Source organism: Ceratotherium simum, chromosome 10 (assembly GCF_057802395.1).
Source record: "Ceratotherium simum simum isolate JZ-2026a chromosome 10, ASM5780239v1, whole genome shotgun sequence".
Taxonomy (NCBI): Eukaryota; Metazoa; Chordata; class Mammalia; order Perissodactyla; family Rhinocerotidae; genus Ceratotherium; species Ceratotherium simum.
Genome location: NC_141909.1, coordinates 65,864,825 through 65,884,433, shown reverse-complemented (window position 1 = coordinate 65,884,433; position 19,609 = coordinate 65,864,825). Strand labels below are relative to the sequence as shown.

Here is a 19,609-nt window from a genome sequence, read left to right as displayed (position 1 = left end):
AGCATAATACGCTCAGTGTCCACCCATGTTGTCACAAATGGCACGATTTTGTCTTTTTTTATGGCTGAGTAGTATTTTCCATGTGTATATTCACCACATCTTCTTTATCCATTCGTCCATTGATGGACACTTGGGTTGCTTCCATGTCTTGGCTATTGTGAATAATGCTGTGATGAACATAGGGGTGCATAAATCTTTTTGAATTATTGATTTCATGTTCTTTAGATAAATATCCAGTAGTGGAATAGCTGGATCATATGGTATTTCTATTTTTAATTTTTTGAGAAATCTCTGTATGGGTGTGAGGTGATATCTCATTGTAGTTTTGATTTGCATTTCCCTAATAATTAGTGATATTGAACGTCTTTTTATGTGCCTGTTGGCTATCTGTGTATCTTCTTTGGAAAAATGTCTTTTATGTCTTCTTTGGAAATATGTTCATATCCTCTGCCGATTTTTTGACCAGATTGTCCATTTTTTTGTATTGAGTTATATGAGTGCTTTATATATTTTGGAAATGAACTCCTTGTCAGATACATGATTTGCAAATATTTTCTCCCAGTTGATGGGTTGTCGTTTTCTTTTGTTGATGGTTTCCTTTGCTGTGCACAAGCTCTTTAGTCTGATGTAGTCCCATTTGTTTGTTTTTTCTTTTATTTCCCTTGCCTGAGTAGAGGTGGTATTTGAAAAGATACTGCTAAGTATCTTTTGTCAAAGTATCTAATGTCAAAGAGTGTACTGCCTATGTTTTCTTCTAGGAGTTTCATGGTTCAGGTGTTACATTCAGGTCTAATCCATTTTGAGTTAATTTTTGTGTATGGTGTAAGATAATGGTCTACTTTCATTCTTTTGCATGTAGCTTTCCAATTTTCCCAATACCGTTTATTGAAGAGACTTTCCTTTCTCCATTGTATGTTCTTAGCTCCTTTGTCAAAGATTAGCTGTCCATAGATGTGTGGGTTTATTTCTGGGCTCTAAATTCTGTTCCATTTATCTGTGTGTCTGTTTTTTGTGCCGGTACCATGCTGTTTTGATTACTATAGCTTTGTAGTATATTTTGAATCCAGCGAATGTGTTACCTTCAACTTGGTTGTTTTCTCTCAGGATTGCTTTGGCTATTTGGGGTCTTTTGTTGTTCCATATAAATTTTAGGATTCTTTGTTCTATCTCCGTGAAAAATGTTGTTGGGATTCTGATTGGGATTGCATTGAATCTGTAGATTGCTTTAGGAAGTATGGACATCTTAACTATATTTATTCTTCCAATCCATGAGCAAGGAATAAGCTTCCATCTTCTTTATTTGCGTTTGCGTATGCCTCTTCATAGACTGTCATTTGCACTCTCTGTGTTGAACCGTCTAGAGCACAGTGAATGCTCTTGGTGCTCTCTCTCTTTCAGGAGCATGTTCTCTCTGCACACATACACGTGCTCTGCAAATCAGGAATCTGATCCTGTCTTACTTATTGTCAGTGAGAGATTAGCTTTAACTGTGCTTTGTGCTTGAAAATATGGCAAAGTTATAGGGAAAATAATAACTAAATACCAGAGTGCCTTAGCAATTCTTAAGGATGCTTTCATCTATTTGTGTTTTACCTGAATTCCCACCCCTAATAAATGTATTTAATTAGTCACTCACAAATAGCCCTTGACAGCAATGGCAAAGTTAATAATTGAAAAATAGGCGGGAAAACTATCTTTTTGGGGCCGGCTCCGTGGTGTAGTGGTTAAGTTCAGCATGCTGCCGTTCAGCAGCCCGGGGTTCACAGGTTCGGATCTCAGGTGTGGACCTACACCACTCATCAGCTGTGCTGAGGTGGCGACCCACATACAAAATAGGGGAAGACTGGCACAGATGTTAGCTCAGGGCAAATCTTCCTCACAAAGAAAACCACAAAACTGTCTTTTCAGATTTTTCTCTCCATTGCCTTTTTTTTAAGCTGAATGCTAAAATGCCAAAGAGCTCTGTTTTCTCTTGAAGTTATTTTTTCAATGAACTATTATTTCCTACGAGTGTGGAGATCAGCACGAGCAATTCTACAAAGGCTCTATAGCTCTACTTGGTTAACTTCATATGGTTACTTAGTAAGCTGGAGTGATAGAAAGTTAGAAAGACCTCTGTGTGTGGCCCACACCCGTCAATTATTGAAGATGGTAATAGAATTCATGCTAGGACTAGGAATGGACGTCAGATTAAAGTAAAGGGTAGCCTGGTAGACATTCTACAATGAATACGTTTCACGTAACTCTTCCCTTGCAACCCCTGCTTTCATTTATAGACTTTTAGAATTAGATAGTTTGCATTATAGCTAAAGGCAGAATACCACTTCCCTCATGAGCATATTAGTAAATCATAAATTACATGAAATTTGTATATGTATTTTCTCAGAGATGATTATTCATTTTATAACCATTATAACCTATTAATAAAATAAATATGTATTTGCATTTCACAAAACTATTTGAATTTCAAGATCTTATTTCTACCAGTTATTGAACATTTACTAAATGCAAGATACTTCATTAAGCACATTAAATACTTTACCTGTCTCCCTTACTCCTTTCAATAACCTTTTATTCACTAGCTCAATTAATATTTTCTCGAGTGCTTATCATGTGCCAAACACTGTTAGGTCGTGGACTATGAAGTGCTAATGATGAGAGCTGACATTTATTGAGTTATGACGTGCCAGGCCTACTTCTTTTTTTTTTTTTTTTAAAGATTTTATTAATTTATTTTTCCCCCCAGAGCCCCAGTAGATAGTTGTGTGTCATAGCTGCACATCCTTCTAGTTGCTGTATGTGGGACGCGGCCTCAGCATGGCCGGAGAAGCAGCGCGTCGGTGCGAGCCCGGGATCCGAACCCGGGTCGCCAGCAGCGGAGCGCGCTCACTTAACCACCAAGCCACGGGGCCGGCCCCAGGCCTACTTCTCAATACCTTACACAGTCAACCCCGTGAGAAGAGTGTCCTTTACTCCCCGTTTTACAGTTAAAGAAGGAGAAAGGTTGTCGTATGCCCAGCGTTACAGAGCTAGTAAGGGGCAGAGCTGAGATTTGGCTCCAGGGCCCAAGCTCTTAAGTATCTCTCCATAGTGTTTCTTGAATCCCTTGCAACTGAGAGATTTATTAACTTGCCTATGATCCCATAGCCACTATGTGACCGAGCTAGAATATGAAATGTATTCTCTCATTCGAAAAGGACCTTGCTTGGGCCGGCCCCGTGGCTTGGGGGTTGGGCTCGCATGCCAGGCTGTTGGCGGCCTGGGTTCGGATCCCGGGTGCGCACTGATGCACGGCTTCTCCGGCCATGCTGGGGCCACGTCCCACATGCAGCGGCTAGAAGGATGTGCAACTATGACGTACAACTATCTACTGGGGCTTTGGGGAAAAAAAAGAAGGAGGATTGGCAATAGATGTTAGCTCAGAGCCGGTCTTCCTCAGCAAAAAGAGGAGGATTAGCATGGATGTTAGCTCAGGGCTGATCTTCCTCACACAAAAAAAATAAATAAATAAACAAAAGGACCTTGCTTAACCTCCGTGCCAGAGGGGAAAAAAAGATGCAATTGTAGTTTCACTTAGTAAATCAAAGTAATATGTCTTTTTTCATAATTAATTCTCCTTGAAAAGCATAAATTTAAGCCCAATTTGTAAGCTTTTTGAGTTCCAGAATTCTTTTTGACCCATCTAATATTATTTATAATATGTATGGTTTACCAGCTGAATATTTGTATCTCCAAGGAAGTGCATTTTCTGAACATTGAGTGTGCTTGATTGTCTCATCTACCACACTAGATTAGAGTGTGGATTAATCTGTCTCCTCCAGAATCTATGCATGTTTCTTCATCCTTTATGAAAATGGGACACCTGTGTAAAAGGACCTTGTGGAGGTATGAAGAATGCAGTGTGTGTCTACCCAGCCTCAGATTTTAATGATATAAGGTTTACCTGGGGATCTTGCTAAAGTGTTGATTCTGATTCAGTGGGTCTGGGGTGGGTGGAGCCTGAAATTCTGCTTTTCTGACAAGCTCCTGAATGTTGCTCATGCTGCTGGTCCGTGGACCACACTTTAAGTAACAAAGGAGCACTGCCCTCAGAGTAGGTACCATGTGTTAATTATAAAAGGGAATCTTTATTTTTGACCCAAAGCAAACTTAGTATTCCATCTTAGTCTTGTTTTACCTGCTTCTTAGTTTTAGTTCATGTTTGAGAAGAAGCATGTCAAACAGTTTAAGACAACAATCTTTTTTATAAAATACAAGTCCATTCCTCTTTGCTTGGTGAATCAAAGATATTGTCTGTTTATAGTTTACATCTGATTGAGAATCTCTTATAAAATCCACCAGAAAAATTATGGGGGTTTTGCAGCAATGATTGGGATTTGATATTAAAACTTATTTTTTATCAGGTTGGATGACTTGACTATCGTTTAGTAAGGATGACTAGTTGGAACTAGTGGCCATTCCTTGTTTTTATACTGATTCCTTTTTGTTTTTAACTGTTTTGAATCTCCAGGAAAATAATGCATTGTTGATGAAACAAAACAGAAAAGTGGGCAGTAGCTGTCAGAAAGCAACTAACATATTCTTTGGCTGGTCATGCCCCTGGGGGTGGATGGGCCAATGAGCAGCTGGTGTGCTGGAACCTCAGTGAGAATGATCCCTTTCATCATCACCTTGGCCATGAATTGTGGTGGATCCTAGAGGTGTTGACAGCCACTCTGTGTGCATTAGGAGCCAGAGAGCTAACAGGAAGTCAGCAGCATTCAACAAGATATGTAGTGCTTGAATTCCTGGTTCTGTGCCCATTTTTCTCTTGCCATTAAATAAATTATGTTTTACCTGCTGTTGAAAAAAAATGCAATATTTATATCTCCGTTCTTTTTCTGAGATCTATAAGACACATATTTTAGTGAAATATTAATTTTCTTCTTCATTTTAAGATGAAACTAACAGTGATCTATTCTGATGAAGAAATAAGTGTTCAAACTAATCTCGCATAAGCACCACAGTGGCAGGGGCTTGGGGTCTGTTTTGTTTTCTGCTACAGCCCTAGCACTTAGAGCAGGACACATAGTAGGCACTTAATGAATATTTGTGGCTAAATGGATCTTATTTGGTCCAGTTTCGTTTCTAGTTTGAAGAACAAAAGAAATTTTCTAAAACTAAGATAATTTTTTTCAATTAAATGAGAACTATAAGAATTTATTTTCAGACTTTTTAATTCTAATAGTCAAAAGATTTTATTTTTCCCTTTTTAAATCTGTCTTTCCTACCAACTTCTCTGAAAATGCCAATGTTTAAAGAAATATATTTGAAAATATTCTATTAACTTGATTCACTAAGAGGTCCTGATTTAGTACTTAAGGATGTACTTATGCGAGTACTACTGTAATTTTATAATTTTTCTTTGATGTTGACTTCGTTGACTGTTACTGCTTTATAGATAATATATTCTGTGATTTGTGTATGTGGCATAGTAATGGTGACGATCCTCTTGTAATGTAGTTAAGAGACTCAGAGATCCTTCAACCTTTCCAGCTAACTGAAATTGACCTTAAGTGAACCAACAGAGTAAGCCAAACATACTGCTCATAATAACCATATATAAGCTCTCCAATTCTGTTCACATGGTTTCATGGAATTCTAGAGTGTTCTACAAAGAAAAACTTGGCAGTAGTCATATTGACAGACACTGAGTTAGATTCTTTTAAGGGTCCTAGTTCCATTAAATGTTTAGAGAATGTTATAATTTTTTATTATTGTGCTTAGCCATTTATGACTTAGATTATCAAAGAATTCTTTGACTTACAAAGTCTCTTATTCGCTTATATTTTCTAGTTAGAGAATTTTTTTTATGATACGACACATATAATATAACAAATACAAAGGTAAATTTTTGGATTGTATGAACTTGTAAGAACAGTAAGAATACTGTACAATATGAATATCAATTTACTTGGCCTTGTTTTACAAGAGGTTCTAACACAAACTTAGCTCAAAGAATATATAGCAAAACCATAATGGGGCAAGAGTAGAGCTGAATCATGAACCACTCAACACCTACACTAGAACACTTTCATTGTAGGACCCATACCCGATTATCCATTTCATGGAATCAAAGCAGGATCTATTTTGCACTGCAGGATAAAGTGACACAAAAAGTTAACGAGGAGAACCTTAGTATTCCAATTGAAAATGAAACTAAGAAAATGATATTATGTTTCTGTGAAGGTATTGGCACAAGAGATGGGACTGCAGAAAAAGACAAAGACTTCAAGGGCAAAGCACAGAAACAAGTACAGTTCAACCCAGGCCAGACCAGGGCCACATGGAGAGTACGGATCATGAGTGACGGGGAGCATGAGCAGTCTGAGACCTTCCAGGTGGTTCTCTCAGAGCCTGTGCTGGCTGCCCTGGAATTCCCTGCAGTGACTACAGTGGAGATCGTTGACCCAGGAGATGGTAAGAGCTATTGCTCACTTGTTTGTGTTGCTGTTGGGTTTTATGACAGGATACCTTAAAGAGGAAGTTTTAAATTCAATATTTGGACTTTCTGTAGAGAGAACTTTCTAGACTAATGGTTAAATATTCTCAGGTATGCTGATGGGAGAGGGAACCCAAAAATTAAAGGAAGCTATATTTTTCTCAAGTAAATGAACTATGAATATGCATAGAATTATCAACATGTTCTTTTTCTTATTATAATTCTATCCTTTAGAACCAATATTGCTCATCTTGATACTGAGCAAGGGCTCTATCTGCTCACCGCAAGATAAAAGGCCAAGCAGGTGGTGGTAGAGAAAGAACTTTAATAAGCGATAATCGACTATATTGGAAGATGGTGGACTATCATCCTAAAGAAACCCATCTCAAAGGGAACTGATTTGGAAATGACTTATATAAGGCAAACGGGGTTGCGGAGGGGGCTCAGAAATGTCAGGTGATGGATGACTGCAGAATGTTGGGCTCCTCTCTGTAGCGGATCTGCTGAACACAACACTCCTGAGGAAGCTAAGAAAACCTCAGTTACTTCTTTATCTGGGACAGAAGGAACAGTTTGGGTGGAGGAATAAATTTTCTGCTAACAAGTTATTCTTTCTACCGGTTACACATTAGTTTGCCTACATGCAGTTCTAAGTGTTTTTCCAAAGCACCTTGTGAGAATAAGATGGGGAGGAGAGCATGTGGCCTTGGGGGCTGCGCAGGGGTGACTGTCTTTCATATTTCTTATGACATGTGAAGCTTACAGTCGGTCATTTTAGCTTCTCAATGCTCCTGCATTATGCTTGGTCAGGCGGAGGGCTGTCAGCAAGTTACTCTCTTACCAGGGGTCCTCTGGCTGTTCTGCAAGGCAAGCTCAGAAATTTGGGTTACTTTGTTTCCCACGTTAACCTTGTGGGTACAGGCACAGTTTTCATCCTAATCCAGGGAAACTTGAACTCCTTCATCCTCGGTTTCAATCTCATTTTTCTTGAATTAATTTATTACTTCTTAAAGTCTTTTAAATGTCTTCTAAAATGTTCTTTAAACAAATGGTTTAAGAATTAGACCGTTTTTGGATTAATTTGTTCCCCATATTACACTTTATTCAAGTTTCCTTCATGCAATCACCAGCCAAAACTTTTCCTGCGGCCATATGTTCCCACATTTGTTACATAATACCCACCCAACTCACCCCAACTCCTTGGTGATTAGTGTCTGGAATCATTGCGGTTAATTTCTGTTAGATTACATTTTCTTGTCAATGCACACCCTTGGCTGATGTTGGTAAAAGTGAACCTTGCTGCTTTTGTGTGTAGTTTGACCTTTTCCCTCCCCCTACCAGACTTCTACAGTCCTGGCTTGTCTCAATGCAGTCAGGAAAAAAAGGCTGAATGGCTTTTTGAGGCCTGGCATTTATTCAGTGCTTAGAGAGACTCTTCTAAAGCTGAAATCCTGTCAGAAGCCAGACATGACTTTCTTTTAAACTGCCAGCCTACTTTATTTTGTCAGTCAGAAAACTCTTAAATGTTCTGTGAAGATACAATCTACAGACTACATGAAATGGAGACGTATATGGAAATTTCTGGGGTAAAAGACTGAGCCTAATTAAAGAGAGAGGCTAAGAGAACTGGTACCCTGGCTCTCTTTGTTTAGCCAACATCTCTCCTTTGGTTAAATATGAAGTTCAATTATGTTTATAATTTCCATTAAAGAACAGTTAGCATTTAATTGCACTTAATTTTATCTGCATTATCTAGGAATAAATAATTAAATTTTCTTCTAGTCCTGAGTTTTGGGTGAGTGCTAGCATAATAAAACTTCTTTCTTTTGAACAAGCTTTAATATATATAAACTGGCCATTAGCTAGAGTCTGTTTGAAGCCATTTCTTGCTATTTTATTTGCCAGTTGGTATAATTTCCATACTTTAAGGAATAAGGCACTTAAATATATTTGTGCCTTCGTATTTATAAGCCCAGAGTGACACTCTATACTCTACACCCATGATACATCTGAGAAGTGGGTTATTAAAAACAAAATACGCGCAGTACACACACACACACACACACACACACACACACTCCTTATATAATCTATACTCTTTTAGGCTACCAAATAAAACTTTGCCATAATTTCATTTCATATAATGATCATCTAAGTTGTCTTAGAATTTTCTAGATGAAATTCAGCCCTATTCACTTCAGGCCATGACTGTTCCTATGATAACTGACAAGTGTTCCATAATGCCTGGTATGTTCCGTGTCTTGTTGAAGACCATTGGTCTTGAAATTACAAGACCTGAAATTACAACTCTACCATTTCTAGTTGTACAACCTTAATCAAATCAAACAGCTTTTATTAAGACTTAGTTTCCTAATGCACAAAATAAGATAAATTAATTACTCTCATGTTGTAGCACTCTTAGGAAAGAGTTCTATAAAACATAAATCACAATACAAATATTGTTATTTCTAATATAAATATAATGTTAGATTTCATTTTAAGAGATTAAGTAATCCTTTATTTTTCCAGTTTCCCAACCATTTCAAAATTTTGATTGTTTCTTTCTACACTTTCTCATAACTCTTCACATATAAATTCACTAGCCCTAGGAACCGTTATGCCTATAAGCTCTCCCTCTGCATATTAATTCTAGGACATGTTATGAGATTTTTTTTGCGTGCATTAAAATGTATCCAGCTCATGCTTGTGCTAGGTACAGCACTATGTATTGGCGATGAGAAGATCGTAGGATGTAATCCCTTCTATCAAAGAGCATGTGGTCTAATGGGAAAGAGAGCTTTATAAATAAGTGATTGCAACAGAATGTGATGTGGTACAGCAAGGTATGAACAAAGTGTTTTGAGAGCAAGAAGAAGGAATAACCCACTCTACTCTATTTTGGGCTGGGCACTACTTCTACTTATTAGCCAGTTTATATAAACACATGCAAGTACACACTTTTCCCAATACTTTAATTACCCATAACTAGTACTGATAATGGTAATAACTGAAATTCATCAAGCGCTTACTATGTGCCAGGCAGTGTACTTAACACGTTATGAACATTCTTTCATTCAGTCTCTTTTACCTCACTATCTTGTAGGCATATGTACCATTTTAGGCATTTTGCTTGATGTTTATAGGATGCTCTCAATTTCACATATGACAAATTTTAGAACATTGGTTCTCAAATTTTATGACAAAAAAACTTATTAACATAACTCTATAGACACACAAACATATACATCCATCCATCTTGGATTCTCACATGTTCATAATTTTACTTTTATACTCTCTATCCATTTATATTTTTAAAATTATGTAGTTGTGATTTAGGTAAAGATTTTAAATGACTGTGCATTTTATTCAACACATGATTATCTACATCCACTGCAACAATAATACATACACTTAGATATTTATTTATCCTGGGGAAATACTCAGTGCCCATATGCATGCTCTGTAATACCTCTCATGCCTCCAGATGTTGAGACCCTCTGGCTGGTAACCATTGCTCTATAATCAGTAGAGTTGACTCCTCTCTAATGAGTGGACCCAGTCATCATGTTTTCCTGCATCATCTGTGCAGGAGCACAGCCTGCCTCAAAGGGCAGACACCAAAGAGAGTGGTGCAAGTGCACCCTAGTCCTCATCCCTGACTGCCCTGGGGTAGCCATGAATAGAATGGATCTAAATCTCCTGAATGGCCACGTGCTGATCTCGAAGCCATGCTGATACCTGCCCCTGCCAATCAGGGAGGGGCCACCCAGGCCCAGTTCAACTGTCAGATGGGGCTTTCAGATGCCCACATTTTTTGTTCAAGCAGACATATTTTGTTGCATGGAATTGGAGGACTGAAAAGGGACTTTTCCTATTACTCAACAAAATGCTGTGGGGGCACAGAAGAGGGAATAGACCATTCTGCCATGATTATGGATATCAATAACTTCCTAGACAAATGGGTTATGTCATTTATTGAATAAATCAATAAATTCAATTTCCTTATAAATTGAAGCCTGCAAATAAGAGAATAATAGAATAAGAAGAGAACAGACTGCTGAGCAGAGATGTTAACCTCTCTTTGTGATGCCTTTATAATACCTCCCATGCCTGTATGTTTGTGGACCCCGGGTGCACGTCCATGGAAGATCTGCTGTATGTCATCACGATTTTTACTTCATTCCTTTGTCTTTCTCTATCCCTTTGCTACCCTCTCTTGTTTCAGTTTGATTCCACAATCCCTTTCCTTTTCATATGCACATAGAGAGTTCCAGTTGGGAGGGGTTTTAAAGTACATGAAACGTTTAACTCATTTTCTGCATGAGGAACCTGAGAAATAGAGCCATCCTTTAGTCTGCCAAAGTCAACTACTTGGAAGCTGTTTTATTTGGTTTTCTTTAGTACTGACAGAGATGGGTGAGATTACACGCCATCTGAGAGAATGGGCACTCCTCTGTGAAATTCCCCTGAATGGTAACAATTATCTTCTGTTAAAAGATCCTCTGCAGCTTGGCTGGACTGTGATCAAAAGCAGACAGCAGATTTCTGTGAGACGAAGAGGGCTTCGAGGAAATTTCAGGTCACTGCTGTTCCTCCTGCTTTTTTTCTAGCTCAACCCTGAGAAGTCCAAAAGGATTATTCCATAGGCCAAGGGTAAAATAGTAATCATAATCCCAGTCTCTACCATGTTGAGTACCCACTGTGAGCCAGACACTGCATTAGGAGCCTTACAACCCTATCTCATTTAAACCTTCTGTTTGCAACTCTGCGATTTATATATCAGTTTGCAAATGAGATCTCTGAGGCACAAAAGTTTATTTCCCCAAAATCCCCCCAGCTAATAAGTGCCAGAGCCAAATCATAATTAAACAGTATACTTTGCCACAGCAACATTGTTTTGCCTATTCTTGTATATGCAAAAATTTAAAAAACAAGAACAAAGTATTCCTTCTCTTCTTACTCTATTGTCTCTTCACATATCCAGCCTCAAATATATTAGTATAGGTGAATAAAACCAGGTGTTCTAGGAAGATAATCAAGACCACTTCAGCCCTTGCATAATGTATCTGTTATGTTCAACAAATGTTCATTGAGCATCTGCTGTATGCCAAGAATTCTGCTAAAAGCTAGGGATACGGGAGCTAGAGTGAAGAAGGCACACTAACCCTGAAGGGTCATATCATTAGGTGATTACATTCCACTAAATTGTTACAGTTAACGACACAGAATGCCATGTGCTAAGATAAGGGAGCAATCAGGGCCCGTAGGAGATGTATCTAACCTGGGCTGAAGTTTCTTAACTTCCTATATATTAGGTTCCCTAACTGTCAGAAATTATGCCACCTTTCTTCACTCTTATAAGCATATAGATATTAATTAATATTAAATGTTTTCATTTCTGTTAAGAGGAAAATATATAAGAGCTAAAACTTATTTTATATAAAGATCCCATTCTTTTTTTACTTTGTGTAATTTCTAACCAGAGTAAATTGAGTTTTATGTACTATATTAGGAGAACACAACCTCAAATATAGGTATGAGGGTACAGACATCTAGTATAGATAGCTAAAGCCTGTATTTTATGCAATTATTTAGTTTGTACACTTGAAGTATCTGTAAACTTCTGATTGAAATGGGCTTGTTCTGATATCTTTATGATACCAAAATATAGCCATGAACTAGTGGATTAAACATTTGATCTCTATAATCATTTTGGGTGGAACCAGATTAGGTTAATACTGTATAATATATAGTAGAGAATAAACATACTATTCTAGAGGAAAGTAAAACTTATATCTCAAGAACCCTAATCTTATTGGTTACAAAGAAAAGGCAAACTTTTGTGTGTTGAGTGAACCAAGCCCATTTCATGAGTAGAATTCAGATGACATAAGCTGACTCATATATGAAATCCAAACATTAGTGATTGTTTTAAAAATTTTGTACCGTTGACAATGTTGACATAGGGAAATCACTGGCTAGCTGATATTTTGAGATGAGTATGTCAGAACTGAAGGTCCAGAATTAATGAATTGTTAGTCAACTGTGGCTGATGACACCAAAATGATAAAGCGTGCAAAGGCTTCAACTTCAGTGAGTGTCAAAGCTTTTCTCTTTTTGGAATCTATTTCTGTGAAACATTGGTCATCATCTTAAGAGAAACAAAAAACTCTAAACACTTGTTAGACACCAAAATGTGAAGAAGAAAAAAGGTGTTGCAAAATAAAACTATTTTAATGATGTAAAACTTGCTGAAAGTTTCTACATTCACAAAATAAAAACATTTAATGATATGAACAAAGATTACCCAAAGATTCACTCTAACCAACATGTTTGCATAGTGCTAAAGAATATTATGTTTGGACTTCGTGGTATCCTGATGTGAACTTGTAACACTGATTATCATAACCATAGAAATGTAAGAGAGCTGTCCAAGTTCAGACACATCACTGACAGACTCAGTATTCAGTACCACTTGTTGGCCAGTCCAAGGGCACGACAGTAGCCTGAAGATGTACCAGAATAGCTTCTGAGTTATTTTTGAATGTGCCAAACTTTTTAAAGATGATGAACACTCAGTGCCTTCATCCACTTACTGTATTTTCTTTCCCTTCTTTGTTTTATCATAGCAAAGATTTTTAGAAGAGACTTTGTTCTGTCATGTTTTTAGCATAGTCTTTTATTTTTTTTAATCTCTTCAGTATAATTGCAAAAAGGTCAGCATGAACATTCTCTTTCAAATGTAACTACAACTACTTTGTTTCTGAGAACAGAAGTCATTTTTTTGCCTGTTAGAGCACAGTCAAAACCTAAAAATAAAAACTGCGCTTACCAAGGTCCTCATTACATTATACTCACATTGACTAATAAAGAATGCATTCACTTTATTCAGCTTTATCTTTCAAAATAAAGAATAGTGAAACCAGTCTGAAAATAAAAAAGTGATACATGTTCATTGTCAAAAAACCAGAGAGATTCAAAGAAGTAAAAGTCACTTGTAGTAGACCAAGTGGAAACAACCACCGTTAACGTTTGAGAGGACGCCCTTCCTGTCGTTTTTTTCTACGTGTCTCTATTTACTTAGTGGAGGGTTTACTATTTCTTTAATAGCACCCTTGCTTTGTCTCTCAACAAACACCTTCCAGAGACTGCTGCAGTTTCAACCTAATGTGCTAATGGGATCTGACATATTATATACTTTTATATCATACAGGTATTGTATTCATATACATATTATTGTGTATCTTATAGATAAATGTTTATATAATACTTTTAACATTTTATTAAAATGTATATTATACGTTTTGTATACTTGACCTTATACTTTTATAATTTTATATATATAAGAATATATATATATATAATTCCTGTGAACACACTGGATCTTTAAAGGAATTCCCAAAATATTTGTTTCTAGCTTCCCTTTCTCTGCTTCCACTGTACCTGCCATCTCTCTGTTTTGGAGTACTGTGTATCTCTCTTTCATCATCTCAGTTTAGCCTTTTATTTTTCTCTGGCGTGCATGATGCTGCTCCCTGCTTCACTGAGGGTTCTTTTAGGAGTAGAGCACAGTGGTTATGAGCTTGGCTCTGACACAGACTTCTTGGTTCAGATAGCAGCATCCCCACCTACCAGCCTAACCTTCAGCCAGTTATGTAACCTCTGTGTGCCTCATGTCCTCAGAGGCAAAATGACAGTCATAGCAGTCCTTACCTGAAAGGGTTGTTGCAAGGATAAAACTAGCAGATACATGTAAAGTGTTTAGAATAGGGCTTAGCAAACAGTAAGAACCCCATATGTATCAGCTAATACTTTTTAAGGATAAACAAGAATGCCACTTTTCAGGATTTTACACTTAAAAAACTATGCCTACTTGAGGCCGTCTGCATGTAAGCTTCTGTTGTGTATATAAAATGAAGTTGAAAAATGGTGTTAACTGGAAAGTCTACCAGGGAGTCTTTCTTGATACCCTTTCCTAGTTTCTCCCACAGACCACACATTTCTCCAGAAGTTAGGTCAACAGCAGACCTAAACTTGGTGCTGGGCCTGCTTACTCTCTGTCAGACCACGTGTAGGAGTGGATTCCAGAGTGAGGGGCAAGCTCTGGACACCCAGCTTTCTTCTTTATTCGTAATTCAAACCAACCAGCACTGGCCAGAAGCCTGGCTTGTTGAGTCAAAACTGCATGAGCCATAGAGTGTAAGAGCAGCCCAACTCCAGGTACTCAAGGCATTAAAGTAAATCCCGTGCATGAGACGTTTCTGAATAACTTATTTGAAAGAAAAAAGTTGGCCAGTATAGAGTAGCAGTGTAGAATAAATATTATGTATGATCAACTCTGCTTTAGTCAGCTCGAGCTGTTATAACTAAATACCACAGGCTGGGTGATGTAAACAACAGACGTTTTATTGCTCACAGTTCTGGAGGCTGGAAGTCCAAGATCAAAGTGCCAGCAGATTCAGGGATTGGTGACAGCCCTCTTCCTGGCTTGTAGTCATCCAACTTCTTGCTGTATGCTCACTTGGCATTTCTTTGTGGCAGGTGCATGAAGAGGGAGAAAGATATGTCTCTTCCTCCTCTTATAATTATACTAATCCCATAAAAAGGGCCCCACCCGGATGACCTCATCTAACCCTAATTACCTCCCAAAGGCCCCACCTCCAAATATCATCACACTGAGGGTTAGGGCTTTGGTGTATAAATTTTGAGGAACACAAACATTCAGTTCACGGCAAACTTGAATAAAGAAATAAAACTTTCTGTAATATTTCATACTAATGCTATGGAGTAAATGACCTGAGGACTGCCAAAATCTAGGTGGTGCCAGAGTTAATTTCCATAAGTTAATGAAAAGACGCTCATTAAAACTCATTTGAATACTTGAATATTCCATGGCACTTGGTGTATTTTTTTGTACTGAAGTGTTATGGTCATTTCTATGTTGAAATTTTATGTTTGGTAAAATCCTATTTCATAATAGTAGGAGTAATTTTTGCCCTTACTAAAACTCATCTTAAAAAATAAACAGGATGAGATATTTCTCTAGATGCCGCTTTGTTCCCATTTAAGGCAAAACTGTTTGAAAGAAATGTCTATGCCTATTGTCTTCCAGTTTCTGTCCTCCCGTTCCATCAGGCTCTTGTCCTGTCTACTGCACTGAAACAGTTCTGGTGAAGATAATCAATGACTTCCCTTTGCCAAATCTAATGACTCGGTTCTTGGTTCTCAACTTAGATGACTTGGCAGCAGCATTTGAAACGATCCCTCCCTTTTTCTTGAAATATTTTTTGCACTTGGCCTCTAGTACCCACACTCCCTTCGTTGTCCTCCTCACCGGGACCCCTTCTCAGCCTCCTTTGCTCAGTCTCCCTTATCTCCCTGACCTCTCAATGCCCAAGGGTTAGTCCCTGGATCCATTGTCATCTTTATCTATAATCTCTCCCTAAATGATTTTATTCTGACTCACGGCTACACAGACAAGCAACATGCCGGTGACTCCACGTTTATATTTCCAATCTGGACCTCTCCACTGAAATCCAGGATTGTATGCCCAACTGGCTAATTTGACATCTCAGATATTTAAAAGATGCCTCAATTTTAATATGTCCAAAATGGAACTCCTGATTTCCACCCCTAAATCTGATTCTCCTACAGTCTTCCCTATCTCTGTAAACAGCAATTTCATCTTTCTAGTTGGTCAAGACAACAAAACTTGGAATCATCTTTGGTTCTTCTCTTCTCTCGCATACCACATCTGATCCATCAGCAAACTCTTTGGCTCTTCCTTTGTACGTCCTGCACACAGCCATATGATACCACCTTCACCGCCACCACCTGATCCGGTCTTCTATGATCTCTTCCCATGGATGGTTGCAAAGCCTCCTAAACAGGCTCTTTGCTTCAGCTTCTGGCCCCTAATGTCGATTTATCTCACGGCAGCCAAAAATGATGTTCTTAAAATATGTCAGATTACAGCACTCCCGTGTTCAAAGCCTTCTCATAGTTTCATATTGAGAGACTAGATATCAAGCAGACAACGGACAGACCACGTGTTAAAATACAACTCTGACCACAACCTACAGCAAATTGGGAAGCCAAACCACAACCTCTGTAGCAATTGGCCCAAAATGGTTAGGACTTGATCAATAACTGACAATTTCCTTAATTTTTGTCCTCACTTCCAACTTAAGACAAACCAGAGAAAGCCAAATGTTCTCTCCTAACCAGTCACGTAGGATCCCGCTTCTAGTTAGCCTGCCTACAGCCCTTCCCTGTGCCAACAGCCTCCAATCAGGGCACACCTGAAGCCTTCCTTTATTCCACTATACAGCTTCCCACTCCTCTGCCTGCCTTTGAGTCTCTGCCAAAACTCAGTTGACAGTGGCTGACTGCCTGGCTAGAGCAAACTCTGAGTAAATAGCTTTCACTTGTTTTCATCCGATTGGGTGGTCTTTGTTTATTTCCACAATATCGTACTCTGAGTAAAAACCAAAGACCTTCCAATGATTTGAAAGTTCCACATGGTCCACCCACCACCCATGCCATCACCACTTCTCTGGCCCCATGTCCTACCCTCTCCTCCTTGCCCAATTTACTCAAACCATGTTGGCATCCTGGCCATTCCTTGTACACACCTGGCACAACCTGACCTGAGGGCCTTTTCACTTGTTCATCCCTTGGCTTGGAATTCTCTCTAAGTTATTCACTTAGGGCATCTCGTAACCACCTTGCAATCTTTGCTCAAATGTGACTCTATCAGAGATACTTTCCTGTATAACACAGACACATCAGGCATATACCCTGCCCCAGCCCTCCCTATCCCCCTCAGCACACTCTGCTTTCTTCATATCATTTGTTGCCTCCTGACATACTATGTACATTTTTTTCCTGAGGAAGGTTTGCCCTGAGCTAACATCTGTGCCAATCTTCCTCTGTTTTATATGTGGGTCGCCACCACAGCATGGCTGCTGACGAGTGGTGTAGGTCTGCACCTGGGAACCAAACCCGGGCCACTGAAGCGGAGCTTGCCAAACTTAACCACTAGGCCACAGGGCTGACTCCTGTATATTCTTTTATATTTGTTTATTTTCTTCCTCCTCCCCATCCCCAACTAAAAGGAAAACTCCATGAGACCAGGGATTTTGTTTACTTCTGTATCCCCTGTGCCTAGTACAGTGTCTGGCAAGTAGAAGTCACCCAATCAATGTTTGATAAATGCATAATTAGTTATAAAATCTTCTATCCACAGATCTTTTTTTTGTGTGTGTGAGGAAGATCAGCCCTGAGCTAACATCCATGCCAATCTTCCTCTTTTTTTGCTGAGGAAGACTGGCCCTGAGCTAACATCCGTGCCCATCTTCCTCCACTTTATATGGGACGCTGCCACAGCATGGCCTGACATGCCGTGCATCGGTGCGCACCCAGGATCCGAACCCAGGCCGCCAGCAGTGGAGCGCCCGCACTTAACTGCTACGCCACAGGGCCGGCCCCAGATCTTTCTTTTTTAATGGTGCCATTTTAAAAATTGGTGTATTAGAGTCCCAGGAGAAAAAAAATAACACACTCAAAATGAGTGATTTTAAAAGAATTTAATAACATGATTGTTTATAAAGGCGAGGGCAAGGCTTGGGAACCCACCAGGCATCGTAAAGTGCTTCAACGCTGTAAGAGTGGGCACCATTACCACCTCCAGGCCTGAGGAGAAAGAGAAGTTAGCTGAACCCAGAGAGTGAGCTAGGGCCACAGCAGACACTATGACTTTTATTTGGGAGTTGCAGCCAGCTGTGGAACCCTGAGGGGAGCCAGGGGAAGGAATGCCAACCTCTCTCTGCTCTTGCCCTCCAAGCTCCGGCCTGTGCTCCCCTCTGGCTGACCCGACTGGAAGCCAGAGCTCAAGGGAACCCTTTGATGTGGTTCATGTTAGCCAGCTCCTAGGGCACCAGGCAGGATGGAGAGGGTGGAACATGGACCTCCATGGCCTGTATCCGCTATTCCAGCGTCCTTTTATGATCATCAGAGCAGTGTGGCTTACTGTTTTAAAAATAACCATGAAGGGTTTTCTGTGTGTATGTGAGAATTTCAGTGAAACAGACTCCCAGTCAAATACCCAAGTATCTGTCTGGACGTTATCATGTCAAACTATTGAACTAAATGTTTTATTGAACTAAACATACTTTTACATTGAAGTGTATTTCTAAACAATTTAATTATGCCATTTTCATTATTTAGTGTACCTTTCAATTACCTTAAAAATGAATTATTGAGATTGATAATATTATATAAATATAATGTTGTATACTGTGTGTTATCGTTATTCCTCTAGGGGAGGAAAGAAACCACAGACATGTTCCTTACAGCTGGTAAATAGATTTATGAATTCTAAAAGAATTGCTACTTAAAAAATAACAAAAACACCAAGCGTTGAACAATACATTCTTATATTTTTGATCATTAATCATTCAAAAGGAACACATTTGGCGTAAAAAGAACAATAGAGTAAACATTACAAAATCTGAGTTTTAATCCTGACTCCACTGGTAGGAGCCCTTGGCAAGTAAGTTCAACTCCATGAGCCTGAGTTTCCTCATCTGTACAGAGGTGGGACAGGATGCATTCTGAGGTCTCTTCCACCTCTAAAATTCGACCACTCCACTGGAAGGTGTTGATCTGTGCCCAGAGAACAGAGTTGGACTTAAAGGAAGTGTGTCAGCAGCACTGATGAATTAAGAAAAAAAGCAATTACTGGAGATAAAAGCAATGTTGGGTTTTATTTCTAGGTTAAGAATTCACTGGCCCAGAGTCTGCACACTTTATACCTACTTCCCTCTCCTACCTCCTTCCCCTCACACTGGGATATTCTAAAAGAGTATGCAAAGGGGAAAAAATCAGCCATTAAAGCAATTTTAGTTTGCATAGGATTATTTCAGAGATAAGAAGCTCAGACAAAAATAATAGTGGCTGTGCTTGTGTTTTTTCCTTAGAATCAACTGTATTTATTCCCCAGTCTGAATACTCCATTGAAGAAGATGTTGGTGAACTGTTCATTCCCATCAGGAGGAGTGGAGACGTGAGCCAGGAGTTGATGGTGATCTGTTATACGCAACAAGGTAGCTAGATTTGTAAAGGAGC

General features: G+C 38.9%; 1 protein-coding gene across 1 annotated transcript in view; it reads left to right on the top strand.

Moving 5' to 3' along the window:
• The window catches only part of FREM2 (FRAS1 related extracellular matrix 2), a 172,796-nt gene that overhangs the window by 78,462 nt on the left and 74,725 nt on the right, over window positions 1–19,609 (top strand). The window contains exons 4-5 of the mRNA XM_087436139.1: window positions 6,229–6,459; window positions 19,462–19,587. Of these exons, the coding sequence (XP_087292265.1) occupies window positions 6,229–6,459; window positions 19,462–19,587 (357 nt within the window). The remainder of the gene's footprint in view (window positions 1–6,228; window positions 6,460–19,461; window positions 19,588–19,609) is intronic.